We start from the raw sequence: 16,311 nt of genomic DNA, 5'->3' as shown, positions 1-16,311 counted from the left end.
AATTAACGGTGCCTTAACCGATACTTTTTAATAAAGTAAAAAAAGAAAAGAAAAAAAAAGGGTACTAAACAACAGTTGGTGACATTAAAGAACGGCTTGTTTATTGCTAAGGCCATATGGTAAAAATGAAATGATTTAATAATAATGTATAACAATAGCAATAACTAATTTCAGTAGTAAATTGCTGTTGAACCATCAGATGGGAAAAGGACATTTACAATAACTTCAAATGCACCACGAGGCTGTAGTTTACCAGTTTCATTGAACTAGATGTTGTGTCTGTGTTGTTTCTCCGACAGCAGCTGCAGATTGTTACATACCGGTGTTGAATCCTCTACAGTAAAACACAGTCACACTTTACACCGTTTAGCGTTAGCTGTCAGCATTTTAACTGTGTTTAATCCAACTACTAGCTAGCGGTAGGCTAACGTTAGCTGCTGTCGAGTATAGTGTTAACTAGCGTCATGTGCAGCGGTGTTTGTGTTTCAGAGCATCAGAGAGAAGCGCAGACATATCAGTGGCACCAGATTTCGGTAGCCAGGGTTGGCAGGAAGAAGATTTTTACAAGTAAATGTTCCAATTAATAATCCAGGCAGAACATTCTTGTCTCCCTCCTTCATTTTACAGTCCAATGGTGGCTAGAATGGCTCCGGGTCAAAGGTCAATATGGAATGGATTAATCTGCGTTATTTATTTTAACGCGTTATTTTTTCTCAGATTAATTAATCAAAATTAACACGTTATTTTGACAGCCCTTATATATACACTCACCTAAAGGATTATTAGGAACACCTGTTAAATTTCACGTTAATGAAATTATCTAATCAACCAATCACATGGCAGCTGCTTCAATGCATTTAGGGGTGTGAGCCAGGTCTAGGCAATCTCCTGAACTCCAAACTGAACGTCAGAATGGGAAAAAATAGTGATCTAAACAACTTTGAGCAACCATATTGATAGGATAGGATAGGGTCAAACACGGTATAAATATGGTGTTCCCAGTAATCCTTTAGGTGAGTGTACACACACACACACACACACACCTATTCCAGTAATGAAATAGGTGTAAAGTCACTGCTAGGAAATTAATAACAAATGTACCCCCCCCTTGCTAAAATCAATGTGGTTGCCAAAGGCAAACACTCCTTTTCACCCCTGAAGGACACATTTATCAACAAATGATTTGCTTGGATTTACCAAGTAAAAGCAAAGAGGTTATAATAGTAAGAGGCGACACTCCAAGAACGTGAGGGTTGCCTGACAAATAAATGTATTCCTGAATTGTTTTTGTTGCATCATAAGCCAACGCAAAGGCTGCAGAAGCACAACAGGTAAGACGGGGAAATATATTCTGTATAAGGGAAATAAAAATTAAAAAAATCTCTCAATATAAATGTGCTACTGACAAAAAGCTCATTTACAAATGAAACACTCCTTTTCACCACTGAAGGACACATTTATCAACAAATGATTTGCTTGGATTTACCAAGTAAAAGCAAAGAGGTTATAATAGTAAGAGGCGACACTCCAAGAACGTGAGGGTTGCCTCTTATTATTAGTATTATCACAACCTCTTTGGTAATGGAATAGGTGGAAAGTCACTCCCAGGAAATGAATGACAAGTGTACCATTTTTTCTATTGAACCCCATTTTTTCTGAAATATATGAAATTCAACAAAACTATTTGTATTTTCAACACACATGCAACCCCCCCCCCCTCTTGCTAAAATCAATGTGGTTGCCAAAGGCAGTCTGGCACTTTCTTAGGAAACATCCCATGCACACCCAGTCCACATTAACCGGTGCCCTTTTTTCAAGAAAGATGCCGGTGGGTGTGGGCATTTTTCTAGAGAAAGATGTGGCAAGTGACTAAGAGAATGACAACCAGGATCCGTTGACTCACTGAAAAGAGAGTCAGAGATGAGAAGATGAGGAAATCGATACCACCCTAACAACAGGTGAAAGTTACATGTTACAAATTTTTGTTTTGCTTAACCAAACGCTGTAACATATTGACAATTAAAGAGTTTTCAAGGACTTTAAGGTGACTTAAGTACAACGTTCTACTGTGTTAGCTCTTTTTACCCACCAAAATTCAACAGAACGACATTTGAATTCCTTAGGATTTATAAGCCAAAAAATACACTGAGTGACTGGAAAAATAGAAACACTTGTAAAATGTGATTTTAGAGAGACTCTTTATACTACTACATGTTATGAACTACTGTCTGGTTTGCTCCACTTGTTTTCTGGCCTCTCTGTGCAGTCTTGGATGAAGGGCTCCCTCTAGCTGCACAGGTGAGATTGTACTAACTAGTATATGATGAATACCACTGGAAAATTAGTTTCTGACCTCTAAATGCATTTTTGTTCTGGTTATTTCGTTAAATTATAATCTCAGTCTCAGCCATTCATTTTTTCAAATAATGATTATTATAAGTTAGTGTGTAGTATAGGTCCTCAAATACAATTATTTTTAACTATAGGAGTGAGGTGGTGCAATAATGTTCAAAGTCAGTAAAACAAAATAAATCATTACTGACTGCTGGACAACCAATCCGCACCCTGATGCTAACGGTTCCTGGTGGTTTCTTTGCAGACAACAATAAACTTGGAACATGAACTGTAAAAATCCCTTTTGTGCGTTTACACGGCAAACCTTTCTTACAATTGTAGTACACTGCTGTGAAAATGCCTGTAAGTCCCTACAGTATTTAATTACAAACATCATTCCTACGTTATGACAAATGAATGCAAATGACTAAATGGGATACTACATTTTTGATGTTGGATTCACTTTTGTAAAACAGAAAGACAAGATGTGGTGCAAATGGGTCAAATCAAAATAGTTAATTTTTAATTTTTGTCAAAGAAAATTTGATACAAAAGGGCATATTGGGACTCATTAATTCACAAGTACAAATCTGTATTTGTTTTACCCAGTATATGTAGAGACAAACATTTCTTTTGTAGAAAACACACAAAAAACTGATTGATTGTTAAGTTGCTGGATAAGCTACAGTTTCTCTTAAAAGCACTTTGAACAGCGACTGAATCAGGGTTGAAGTCAATTCACCTTAGGTCTGTTAAACCACGATTCTGTAGCAGATTGCACTTGTAAACCTTTTGTGTACCCCGCAGTGACGTCAACACACGAAAAGTCAAAACTGAACTCGTTCGTGCATTGATTCCTACAATTCTCAATCGTATATAGTTTTCTTATAACGAGTTTAAAAATAAAATAAAAAAATTAACTGAAGGTGATTTGATTTCAACCCTGGTGCTCATCTTCTCTTAAAACTCCACAGACCACACAAAACACCTGAAAACACTGCATTCTTTCACCATGGCTGCACATAAAACAAAATCCTGATTTGACATTTAATTAATAATTAAGATTCTACCTTAACAAGGCATTGCATTTGTCCTGCAGAGAACAGAAACACGATGCAACATATGACAGGTTGACAACATGAACTCCTGACATTCAACAACAATGTCGCTCAGTTTGGAAGTTAAACGCAGAGAAAAACAAAAGAAAAAAATGTCATATACATTCTAAGGGTGACTAAAGGAGCCTAACATTTTAGTGGCTTGTAACACCGCTGTCAGTTGAAAAATGTTCAGAAGCTGTTGAAATTATGCATTATGTTATGGTTTCCACAGACCTGAAGATAAAGGAAATAAAAGATGGCTGTAGTTATAAGGTTTTCACACACTCACACGACAGTTTGAGGCACCCGAAGGCTACACTACAATACACGTCCAACCTTAGATTAGCTAGGTTGCCTGCAACATGGAGATATCTGTCATCTAAACTGATTGTAGTCGGTTCAGTCAAAATGACAAATAAATGTATTCCTGAATTGTTTTAGTTGCATCATAAGCCAACGCAAAGGCTGCAGAAGCACAACAGGTAAGACGGGGAAATATATTCTGTATAAGGGAAATAAAAATTAAAAAAATCTCTCAATATAAATGTGCTACTGACAAAAAGCTCATTTACAAATGAAACACTCCTTTTCACCACTGAAGGACACATTTATCAACAAATGATTTGCTTGGATTTACCAAGTAAAAGCAAAGAGGTTATAATAGTAAGAGGCGACACTCCAAGAACGTGAGGGTTGCCTCTTATTATTAGTATTATCACAACCTCTTTGGTAATGGAATAGGTGGAAAGTCACTCCCAGGAAATGAATGACAAGTGTACCATTTCTTCTATTGAACCCCATTTTTTCTTAAATAAATTTGAAATTCAACAAAACTATTTGTATTTTCAACACACACACACACACACACACACACACACACATCAAAACCCAATACTTTAGCTTACATAACTTAGAACAAGAAAAAAAAGTTGGATGCAGACAGTGCTAACTAAGACACTACATGACACGTAGCAGGACAGTTTTTCATCTCATACTCTGAGTGCATGATGTAAAAATGTCTTTGTTATTGCTGCTTATTTAAACTGAAAATCAATGTAGTTCCCAAAGGACCAAGACATGTACGTTTGTAGTACGTGAAGACAGCGCCTGATGTGACTATCATAGAAAAACAAGAAGGAATTGATCCTTTTGGGGCTGAGATAACATATCCCAGGTACCTCCCTTTACCTGGTAGAGGTCATTGATTTAAGGCATGAACATTAACTTTCTCAACTGATCTGAAGTGCATATAATGAAAAACAACAGCATGTCCCTGTTTTGAATTCCTATCAAAAAGTCCATCACTTCCACTTAACCCTTTCTAAAGTCATCAATGCTCTACACCGTTTAGACTGCTAAAAGAAGAGATGTAGCTTTAAAAAAAATTTAAAAAAAACACACTGAATGCTTTTTAAAAACATGCAATTAAGAGTGTATGGTCGTGAGGATCTACTGAACTTCTTTAACTGTGTGTCTGGGCTTCGGACCTGCTTGGAGCTTCTCCGCATGACAATATCAGTCGGGTGGTTTTGGGAGCATTAGTCCACGGGCATCTGGTGAACTTTTCTCACTTGAACCCTTGGCTAAAAACAAAAACCAAAAAGCATGCACTGTCTTTGACAATTTTCTGAACCTGTAAATACCTATTACCAAACCTACACAAGACCCACGAAATGCATCCAAAACAGTTACACTCTCATACATGTTTGCATCAAAAACATTGATTTAAGACTTTACTCTGCTCCGAACACCTGAGACTATGGCTAAACGCCTAGCTAACTAATAGAGAACATATTCAGTATTAGTTTTTCATCACTAGCAAACCTGTAGCAGACTATCATCACCTGGTTTCCTGCACACCGACAAAACCCATCTGGACCTTTCAGATTTCAATTGCTTATTTTTTTTCCTTCAAACCCACATTATTGGTCACACCGTGGAGTCTCTACCTCCTTTGGAAATGTCTTTCGAAAAACAGTTATGAAAATTCTAAATGTCATGGTAACCCTTTATGCTACCATTTATTTGAAGAAAGATATCAAGAGAAGTCAAGCTCTCCAAAAGCATCCAAGTTCTTGTTTGTATTCATTTTTCACATAAATATTTACAGCCTTGTAAAGACCGCCCATCTGTTGGTCAGTGGGTTTCGAGAGCAATTAAAAATTGCTAATTAGCATTTTATTACAAATCCTTGTTCATCAACTGTCGGAGACTGTAAAACGTGCAAATCTACAAATCTAGTCATTAAAAGTTGGGGGGGGGGGGCAATGATACCTTGAGTGTCACTGTCAGACACAGAGACATTAGAGGAACCATTCTGTTAGGATTCCAGTGTTTTAGATCAAACGGATTATTAATGGAGAAGCCTTTACTTTTGTGCTTATAATGACCTCTGTCATTGTGGGAAAAAAACTATTTAAAGTATGAAACTGCGCCGCAGCTCCAAGACGCTTTTGGACAGCTCAGCCGGTTTTATTGACGCAGCACAGCAGTGGGATGCAAACCTTTCCCCTTTGGAGAAAACACTGCAGACTGAGGTGTCTAAAAACCAGCATTATGAATTAGTAGCATGTAAGCTAATCAGTGTTAAGGAAACCAGCCCCATGAGTCCATACTCTACACACAAACACCTGCACAATCCACTTGGATAAAACATTATCAAAAGCAACAAAAAAAACGCACTTCGTACAAAATATCAAAATAACATTCATATAAATAATTTAAATAGCTATACTAAAGCTAAAGTCTGGATCTAAAACTTAAATGGCCAAAGAGAAGTGCTGATAATGTGCTGTACAATTTGGGGGACTGAGATGTAGTTAGGGTGGCATTTTGAGCATCACAGGCAATTACTACACAAAACATTTTCCCACACTGCACAAGTAAAACATTCAAATTGTTTTTTTTGCCCATAAAATGTTGATTTCAAGGCCTCTTTTAGAAGCGCCAGGGAACAGAGGAAAAGTCCGAAATTTAGACGCCCACACATGCTTCTCGTCTCCCCCTCGTCTTCTTCATCTAACTGTCCCCCAAAACATGCGATAGGTCACCAAAGTCACAATCAAACAGTTCACTGATGCCTTCATGGTCCTCCAGTCCAAAGTGGTAGTCGTGACTGTGGGGGGGGGACAGATTGATAAAACCGTCCAATGGAAGAGAAAGGCCATCTCCACTCAGGAAGTCCGCTGAGGAGAGGGGTGAGAGGTCAAAATCGGGCATGTCTCCGAGGTTGGAGAAGGGGTCGCCTCCCAGGAGCGATTCTGTTTTAGAAAGTAAAATTAGTGGTATTAGTATTTGTTGTTGCTGGATTTTGATCAATAACTGATCAGCAAATGAAACACACAAATATCAGCAGGCTTGTGCACCATCCATTTTGCGTTTGGGACAGTACCAATCATGTATGTACCACAGCAATACCGTTTTTTTTTTTTTTTTTTTTGTTTGTTTTTTAAAGATGATTTTTTTGGGGCATTTTAGGCCTTTATTTTTGACAGGACAGCCGAAGACATGAAAGGGGAGAGAGGGGGAACGACATGCAGCAAAGGGCCGCAGGTAGGAGACGAACCCGCGACCGCTGCATCGAGGAGTAAACCTCTATATATGGGCGCGCGCTACCAACTGAGCTACCCGGGCGCCCAGCAACACATTTTTGACATGTCATAGCAGGAAAAGCATGAGTATAACTAAAAACATCCACGATGGCTGCATGCTATTCAGGTGTGTCTGTTCCATAGGGGTTCCCAGGTATTCAGGCGCGGATTAATACACAGGCTTGCGTAGGCTGCCGCCTACGGGCCCCACGTGTGCAGGGCCCCGGGATTGGCCAGACTGTTTTTTATTATTTTAAATGTACTTCAGCGCAAACAAAATAAAGACCCTAATTGGCCCATAAGAAACGTAATAAACGTAAAAAAATAATGGCATAGTGGCAGAAAGTATGAAAGTGGAGCACAAAAACGCAAACTACAAAAGGTTAAAAGAACAACGTGACCAAGATATCCAGAAGAAAAAAAAAACCTAAATTGACTGGATACTTCAAGGCTGCTGAATCTTCCTCCAGTCGAAGACGAGGTCCACAGCAGCTAGCATCGGCTAACATCGGAGCTGGGGTTGAAACACCTGCAGCGAGATCCTTAGCTGTTGCAGCAGCTAGCTCATCATGTCATCGGTAATATTTCAGGGAATTTGGGGGTTATTCCACACACATATTACACAGGTCGGTTTTTAAAGGCTAGTTAAAAAAAAATTTCACGTTATCAGTGATAGATGTAAAGACACCAGTCAAGATGACCTCCGCGACAAAGCCGCAGCCTCACAACCATCTCACTAAGATAGGAGGGAGTCTGAGACAGAGGGACCGAGTCAGAGACTTCAGCCACCTGGGATGGGATCCCCTCGATTTTTACGAGCTGCCGCTGCCCAAATAGCCCCTTACATCTCCCATACTTTTAACCTGTCTGTTGAATCTGGTGTTTTCCCCAATGACCTCAAAAGGGCCAAGGTAGTTCCCCTTTTTAAAAAGGGAAACAGCTATGATCCTGGTAACTACAGACCGGTCTCTATTTTGTGCACAGTCTCAAAAAATGTGGTAAATGAGCAATTTAACGAATACATGAATAAAAACAACTTCATGTTCAAATTCCAATCCGGTTTCAGGAAGTCACATTCTACCGAATCATGCCTACTCTATTTATCCGACATCATACGCAGGGAAATTGATAATGGTAATCTCTGCGGAATTGTGTTATTGGATCTTCAAAAAGGCATTTGATACGGTGAATCATGACAGACTGATTGCCAAACTTGAGGCCTTGGGGGCAGACAGCTCCACCTGTAGGTAGTTTAAGTCTTACCTGTCAGGGAGGGAACAATTGGTGGTCTTAGGGGGAGTGCTGTCTTACCCTAGTGTAGTTGAATGCGGCGTTCCACAAGGAAGCATTCTCGGACCGTCCTTATTTTTAACATACATTAATGATATGGCAGTCTCCTGTTGTGAACTATTTCTGTACGATGATGACTCTGCACTTTTAATGTCTCATAAACAACAATCCATTCTAGAGAGTACCCTGAGCTCTGAGCTATCCTCTGTAAACAACTGTCTGATTGACAATATGCTGTCTCTACATTTTGACAGAGGCCATCTTGTTCGGTTCAAAATACAGATTGAATAGATGCTCGGAATTTAGGGTCATTTTGAATAATGTTGTGGTCAGTGCAAAAGCGTCCGTAAAATACCTGGGTGGCATCCTAGAAAACAACTTGGATGGCAGGAATATGGCCAACAATGTTCTGAGTAAAGTCACTGGGCTCACAAAGTTTTTAGCCAGAAATTCTAAATTTCTAGATTGGTCAACAATGATCATCTTAGCAAACGCCTTAATTTTAAATCATTTTGAATTTGCATGTACTTCCTGGTTTGAAGGCCTAACAAACCGACTTAAAGGGAGGCTGCAAACAGCACAGAATACATTAATAAGAGTAATTCTGAACTTGGGCCATAGGTCTCATATAGGTAGGTCACAATTTTTTGAGCTCAACTGGCTCTGTGTTTACTCTCGTGTTACTATGTCAAGACTGATCATGGTCCATAAAATATAGTTTGGTAGTGTCCCAATTTTTTTGTTGTGTCTTATAACTAAGGTAAAGGACACACACAATATTTACACTCGTAGCAGTATATCTGACCTGTGTCCTTATACATTTAAGACAGTGTTAGGGAAAGGAACCTTTGCCTATATAGGGGCAGTTCAGTGAAACAAGTTAGATTGGCAAATCAAAGTCCATTCCAGCCTGAATTCTTTTAAAAAGAGTATCAAGTCCTGGTTATTAAAGAGGGTTGCGGAATAGAACTAAAGGCAAGTTACCGTTTTTATTTTTATTTATTTTAGAAAATTGTTTTTATGTTTCATTATCACACACGCTGTAAGTTGTCTTGTCCTGATGTTATGTGTTGAGGACCACAATGGAAATAAGTCCTGGACTTTATTGTGTTTTTATCCTTGATTGTATTTGATGTCTTTTTTCTCATGTGTAAGGCATTCTTGATGCTATGTTTTGTCTGTAATGTTCCAATTTTTAATTTTACCTATGTGGTGTGGTGGTAATTTTCCTACTGTTGTGGTCCACCACTTGAAGGAATGTAAAGAAAACTCTGTAGTGTTGGCTGTCTCAATGTGTGTGTATGCCAGTTCACCTTATTTGCGTGTGGACCATGTATGGCACTAAAGACATTTTTCCAGTAAAGCACAATGATTAAGGGGGCTCACACAAAGAGCAGCCTAGGGGCCCCTGGCCACCTTAATCCGCCCCTGTATTGTATTGTGCAAGCTCACTCACTGGTGTGGCTTACTGGGAAACGGTGTTGTGAATCACTGGGTAAGGTACAAAGTGCTGAGGTTACAGGACAACCTGTTGCTGAGGTTACAGGACAAGCTGTTGCTGATATGAGTTTTGGCCATCGGGTCATTTGCCGTCACCACAAAATTAGACCCACGAAACAAAAAGACAGCAAATGCTTACTAGTCCCGCTCCTTCGTACAATGTGGGACAAACAACACTGAGGGTACAGGAGCTGTACAAAACTCAGCGGGTGTTTAAATAACACCAACGAAAAATGTGTGTGTTTGAAAGGGTTAACCCGGGTTGACTTGGCTTTGCGACCCATGTTGAGAAATGGGTCGGACGCATCAGTGATCAGGGTCGCCAACAACTGGGGAAGGAAAACTATGTCACTGTTGGAGTAGTTGGGAGACTTGCGGAGACCCTTGATAAGCCTTTTAGGCTTTTGGCCTCCCTTGCATATACTGCTATTATTAATATTGCTCTGTTAATGTACTTTTTTATGTGCTCTGAGATAAATGAAATCGGTCGTCGCACACTTTTGTAAATAATCTCTCTGTCCCTCTCAATTCAATGGGGCTTTATTGGCATGAAAGTTTCAATAACAAGGGTGCCAAAGCATCAAAATACAATTTGTCTAAATATTCATCAAAATTTCCGAGTGCACGTGAAGGCAGCATGTGAAGGCAGTGGAGAAAAACTAAAGAGAAAGCGAGAGTTGAAGCGACTTTGCTTTGTTGTTGCAAGACACAGTCCCCTATTGTTACACAAACTCCCCGGCGGTTTAGTGCTTGTGTTTCGTTTTACCTTCATAGTGTTTAAAACTTTGTTGCAGCGATAGAGGCAGTGATGTTTTCTGTTTACAGTAATGTTAACGGGAAGCGCACGCCGCGATACGGACAGAGGCGTCTGATCTCCGGTTACATGATTGTCCACCACAGGTTGACGTCGGATTGCTTTTCTCCAAAAGTTGAATAGGACTTAACTTTTTGCTGCAGGCATTCAAAATAAATAGAAAGACCTGCATTTTTGCCGGACTGTCTGACAAGTGATGACCGACTTAGTGTGTGTGACTTAGCCAGCGGTTCACTAGAGCATTAGCGTTCATCAAATAACCTGAAAAACGACACCACCATTAATACACCAGCAGCTAGCAGCTTAATACTGACAAAACACCACAGTAAATTTCAGCCTGCATGCACGCTTAAAAAAAAAAATTCCAAAATTGAAAATCGATTACCCACCCATTGAACAAATATTCGAATATTCGGACCCAGACCTAAATACAAACTTAACAGCACAATGGGTCATCCCAAATGACAAACGTTAAATTTACTAACTGTACATAACCAACACTATGTGAGCTTGTTGAAAAACAGGGCCAGTCTCTCATTTTTCGTTTGTTGCCGTTTTTGGCCTGTACCAAACTGGGCTTCAATGTGCACACTATCTACCTCCTTTTAGCTTTTAGTATTATGGAATTTCACTCAGGGCTGCATTGCTCCCATTACTGCAGAAGACTGTCAACTCTTTCATGTTTTTAAGTGTATTTAGCTGCATTCTGGTAAAGCTATGAATGTTTTGAGCATACTGAGCACATGGAAGTGGACTATGCAGCAGAAGTGGCTTAAGAAGTCTCTATTGATACTTTTTAATAATAATAATAATAATAATAATAATAATAATAATAATGAAGGAATTTTAAATATGATTACTGACTAATGTGAGCACTCACCTGTGTCCCCACCTAACACCAACGATGAGGGGTCCTGCTGGGAGGTTGCTGTCACTGTGGATGACGTGGACGCTGGCGATGATAAACCCACTTCCAGGGCTGTTGTGGATGTTCTGGCCTGTGATTGGTCCGTGGGTTTTGTGGGAGGCGGCACCAGGGAGGGGTCAGCATTGGGTTTAGAGGGACTATTTCCTGTCACGGGGCTGCAGACGCCAGAGTTGTCCTCTGGACAGAGGAAGACGTCAATTGGACCCCGCGTGCTCTTCAACGACACCTGGTAACTCTGGGAGATGCAGATAGATACAAACCGTCAGGTGAAAACCTCACAACGTTGCAATAAACACGTTTCAAAAACGCTGATAAAATTCAAGGCCCATACCTGGCTGGGTTCCGAAACTTGCATCTGGGTCTCTGGTGGCGCTCGGATCACCATGACCAGCTGGTCCGGGGAATCAAACGAATTTCTTAAGTCCTGGCAGCGCACGTAGCCCAACTTGATGGACACAACCATTAAGGAATTCAAAACAGCAGCAAGTGGTGTCATTCTAAGACTGGCAGAGTCCAGGACTGCAACACTGTCTTACAAAAGCTTTGCTGTCTATGCCAGCTGGCAAAATTTAACAAGTTACTCAAACGGGTCAAAAGGATATTTCTTGTTCTGTGGGTCCTCTGTGAGCAGTCTGAGCTGTAGGTTGCATTTGGAAATGAGCTCGTCCAGCTGCTCCTCCGCCTCTGTGAGGTCACACACCTCCCTCTGCAACTCCTTATGGCGGGCAACCAATGCCGCATCAACTCGGTTACCACTGCAGGGGGAAGACAGCACGGAAACATTAAATAAAGAGGTTTATGGACTCCAAACACAACATTGCAGCCACTTTTTATATTTGACTGCTGTAATAAGGCACATCCTGAGTATGGACTGTAATTCAGGTACTACAGCTACGGTTTATATTATATTTATTCTTTATCTATACTCTTCTGCTTTGCTGCTGCAACCATTCACCAGTTTCCTCACAATAGTACCATTCAGTCTGGTAACACATTCTAGGTTTTCTTATACACACAGCCATTGGATGTTGTTCTTGGACTTCTTGGAGATGAGCTGGATTCCCTCCAGGACGTTGGTTATGTCGTAGATGCGTCTCTTCTGGACATCCAGGACCTGCGAAGCCCAGTTCAGATCCACCACGCCGTCAGCCGACTGGGACAACAGGTCCAGAAAGCGCTTGGTGGTCAGGTTCAAGGAAGTGTCATACCGTGACTTCTCCGTCGTGGTTCGAGGAACTGTAGAGAAAGGGAAAAGGGAACAAATGGGTTTAAATATTCTGCTTTTAACCACACTGGATAGTTTATTTCCTTGTAAAACTACACCCTTGCTGGCCTACAGCAAAGACTGAGGCAGCAGTGAAAAAGAGCATCACATCTCTCCTAACTTAAGGATTATTGATTTGTCCTCTTTACCCAATGGAATTCTTTAATACTTCAAACCAGTTTATTCCAACATGATTTAACAATCCCACTCACCCAACAAAAACAATTCCCTTTCTCTCTCAAACCAACATGTCACAACATTCTCCTGTGTCCTGTACCATCCTGTTTTGAATTACTCAAGCCTGATACTCATTTACTCATGACTTAAACCAAATGCCCTAGTTTTGCGTTGGGGTGTCACTGTAATGTAATTTAGACTTTTTTTTAAATGTTATTATGGGACAAATAATGTGAGCTCTGATGCCAGTTTATGGCTTAATTAAACATGTTATTTTTTTCTGCTGCCAAAGCATAATGGACATATAACTTCAGACTGGAGTGTCATTTAAGACCTGACATTTGTAGTTTGTTGCACAGCGAAAGTACAATGACTACAACAAGAGTGTTTAGTCAATTAAGAACTACAAAACATGTGACCCTGTCCATCTTTAACACACACAAGTACATTTTATTTTCTGTTTGTTGTACATGTAGTGACTCCCATAAGCAACCATTCAAAGCTTTTCCTTATGTTTGAAGCCCAACGATTGATCAAGTACAATAGGAGTGAGAACACAAAATAAATCAATCAATAAATAAATAACAACAGCCATTGTCTTCCCATATGAATCTTTTTGTCATTTTAGCAGAACAATAGTTTTAATTTTATTCTGATACTAGTCCACCTGGTAAAGACAAAGACAGGTTGGCAGGCTGTTGTCTGTGCTTATAAAAGGACAGCTGTTTTTAGGACAATGATGGCTATAGTAAAAGTCAGAGTTTGTATGGATTGGATGGATGTAGTGACCATGTGCAGCTGACGTGTTGCTTCTGCTGTGAATTTTGGGTAACAATAAAAGAAAAATCAGCAGAATGAGCTGTTTGTGTGTGTGTGTGTGTGTGTGTGTGTGTGTGTGTGTGAGTGTATACCTCTGGGTGGGGCAGGTGTGGAGGGTGGTGCTTGGCCTATGGACGGTCGAGTGGTGCTGACATACTGATGGTCACTATCCAGGTCCAACTTTCTCTTTACCTGAAGGAATGGTCGTAGAAAAACACACACATTGTCAAAACTACCATAATTATACACTACATGTTGTTACAGTTGTGTACCAATTATGTATTAAGAAGAGGAAAGTAAAGGCTACTGAATGAAAAGCAAAATGTTCGTAAAGCAACAGGTGGATGGGCTTATACAGTTTTGTCACACAGGCAGAAGCATGTGTATGTAAACATTTCAACATAATATGCTGAAGGTGAACTCTTTTGCTAACCACTTCTTATTGCTTTTGTTCCCCTTTTCTTTCTTTGACCCCCGTCTCTCCCCACACCTCCCCCCCCCCCGTCTCCTCACCGGAGGTCTTCCCAGAGCCGGTCTTCTCTTATCCTGGACCCCCACATCAACAGGGCCCTGTGGCGTGGCAAACAGCAGGATTTCCCCTGTGCTGGTGGGGGCCGCGGCCGGGTGGAGTCCCTCATTGCTGGGGCTGGTGATGATCACTATCTGATGGTCCCCACCCAGTTCAATAGTCCCAGAGTTAAGCAAGGTCTCAAAGTCAGCCAACAGATCCTCCGATGTCTGCCCTGTTATCAGAGTCTCTGACATTGCAGTGTATCACTGAGTACCCCTTCACTGGACTTTAGGGGTCGCAAACTAGTTTTTGCAATTTGAATATCAACACTCACTTGGATTTTCTGTACTGTAATTTAAGGAACAATAATGAAACCTTCTTAAAGTTTGCTTGTAGGTGTTTATAGGCAGCTTGAACATTTCTTTAAAAAGTTCCCCTTTCTCTATTGCCCATCTTATTGCTTATAAACAATCTACTACAAATGCATTATGACTAACGACATTACTTAAACATATATGATAACCTATTGTTAGCTAACTACTGGAACATTATTTTAAGCTGGTGGACAAACAGCAAGACAGGCTGTTCTGTCAAACAGCAAATTTGGCAGAGAAAACAATATTGCTAAACGCATACCAACTCTGCGCCTTGAGGCGCAGCCGCTGATATATTATCCAATAAGAGTCGCAAATTGGCCGTGGCAGCAATAAACGCTGTTGGTTAGCGAGCTAGCAAGGGAGCAAGCTAATCTTTTGTTTTCATCTCTCCTGGTAGTACAGTACAGCCGCGAGGCCTGGCCACACTGCCCTTAACACAACTACCGAGACTGCTAACGTGCTAGCTTATGTCCTGACAACAAAGACAGACACAAGTTAACAAACAACCCGGCGCAGCCGAGAAACTAGCTATTTAAGTGTATAAAACAATATTATTTCTATTTACACCCAAGACGGGGCTCAGATAAATGGCTATCAAAACTTTATAGCAGCATTTCCAGAAGTGAGCTATCGAAATAAAATATCCACAATGCAAAATACATTACCATAACTTAAAAGCATTTTTGAGAGTACACGTAATAAAGCGACGGTTAGTTCAGCGGAGTATAAAGCGATATCGTTAAATTTAAAAATATAGAACAGATTAGCATGCTAGCTGAGTTATTAGCCGCAATTCTTCAACCCCCTCGTTTTGTTGGGGCACGCAGGAAGCACTCTGACAAAACTGGAAATGTAAGGAAATAAACCGGTGAAATCAAGCGAATCCTTTAAAACAGCAGTTGCTGGTCCGTCAGTTGCTCTCACCGGGCGCGGTCCATTTATAAAAGTCCCCTGCGACCCCGTCCGACCCCGTTATCGGCTATTATTGTTGTTATTGTCCCAGCTGATCTACATCTAAACAAGGCTCGGACGGTTTTCGCGCGAAATCTTTTTTGCCGCGAAACCGGCACGTGCTTCAAACCGACTGTCACCATTGGTCGAAAAGCTGCACTTTCCGGGGGCGGGACCGGACGGTCTCTGATTGGTGTAAACCATCGTCTGTCATTTTATCGAACGCAGATTCATCGCCCTGAAGGTGCGTTCAGGTTCCACAAATAAAAGGTACCAGCATCACGTTCGTTTTGTTATCTTAACATTACATGAAATTAACCTAATATTTACAGTCTATGAAATTAACGTAGGCTACCCTTGCTTACACTTTATATCAAGTTGTTCCCCATTAAAACTATTGGGCGTGACATTGCTTTACTCGAAACTCAAGTGCGTCACGTACTATGTTTAATTTTGTGTCAAGTGGGAAAATGTTGTTTGGAGCAACGAAAAACCTCAACCGTAATGTTTTGATGGCTTCAGACAAACAAACAAACTGTACTTCCAGTCTATACAAAATGTTTACCCCCCTCCACCGTCAGTCTTATTGTGAACATCAATAAGGCAATGTTTGTCTCCAAATTCTAGGTTTTAAGGTTTTCCTTGTACTTTCCTGA

General features: G+C 40.5%; 1 protein-coding gene across 1 annotated transcript; it reads right to left on the bottom strand.

Moving 5' to 3' along the window:
• Positions 1-2,835: 2,835 nt before the first annotated feature.
• e2f1 (E2F transcription factor 1) lies at positions 2,836-15,761 on the bottom strand. Its single transcript, XM_078254373.1, has 7 exons — positions 14,330-15,761; positions 13,909-14,008; positions 12,573-12,792; positions 12,161-12,311; positions 11,888-12,004; positions 11,509-11,791; positions 2,836-6,694 (listed from the first exon to the last, which is right to left on the bottom strand). The coding sequence occupies exons 1-7, from the start codon at positions 14,579-14,581 to the stop codon at positions 6,453-6,455; spliced, it is 1,365 nt and encodes a 454-aa protein (XP_078110499.1). The 5' UTR covers positions 14,582-15,761; the 3' UTR covers positions 2,836-6,452.
• Between the last annotated feature and the right edge of the window lie 550 nt (positions 15,762-16,311).

This window comes from Sander vitreus, chromosome 7 (assembly GCF_031162955.1).
Source record: "Sander vitreus isolate 19-12246 chromosome 7, sanVit1, whole genome shotgun sequence".
Classification (NCBI taxonomy): Eukaryota; Metazoa; Chordata; class Actinopteri; order Perciformes; family Percidae; genus Sander; species Sander vitreus.
The sequence above is the reverse complement of the archived record's forward strand: the minus strand, read 5'-3'. Positions and strand labels throughout refer to the sequence as shown.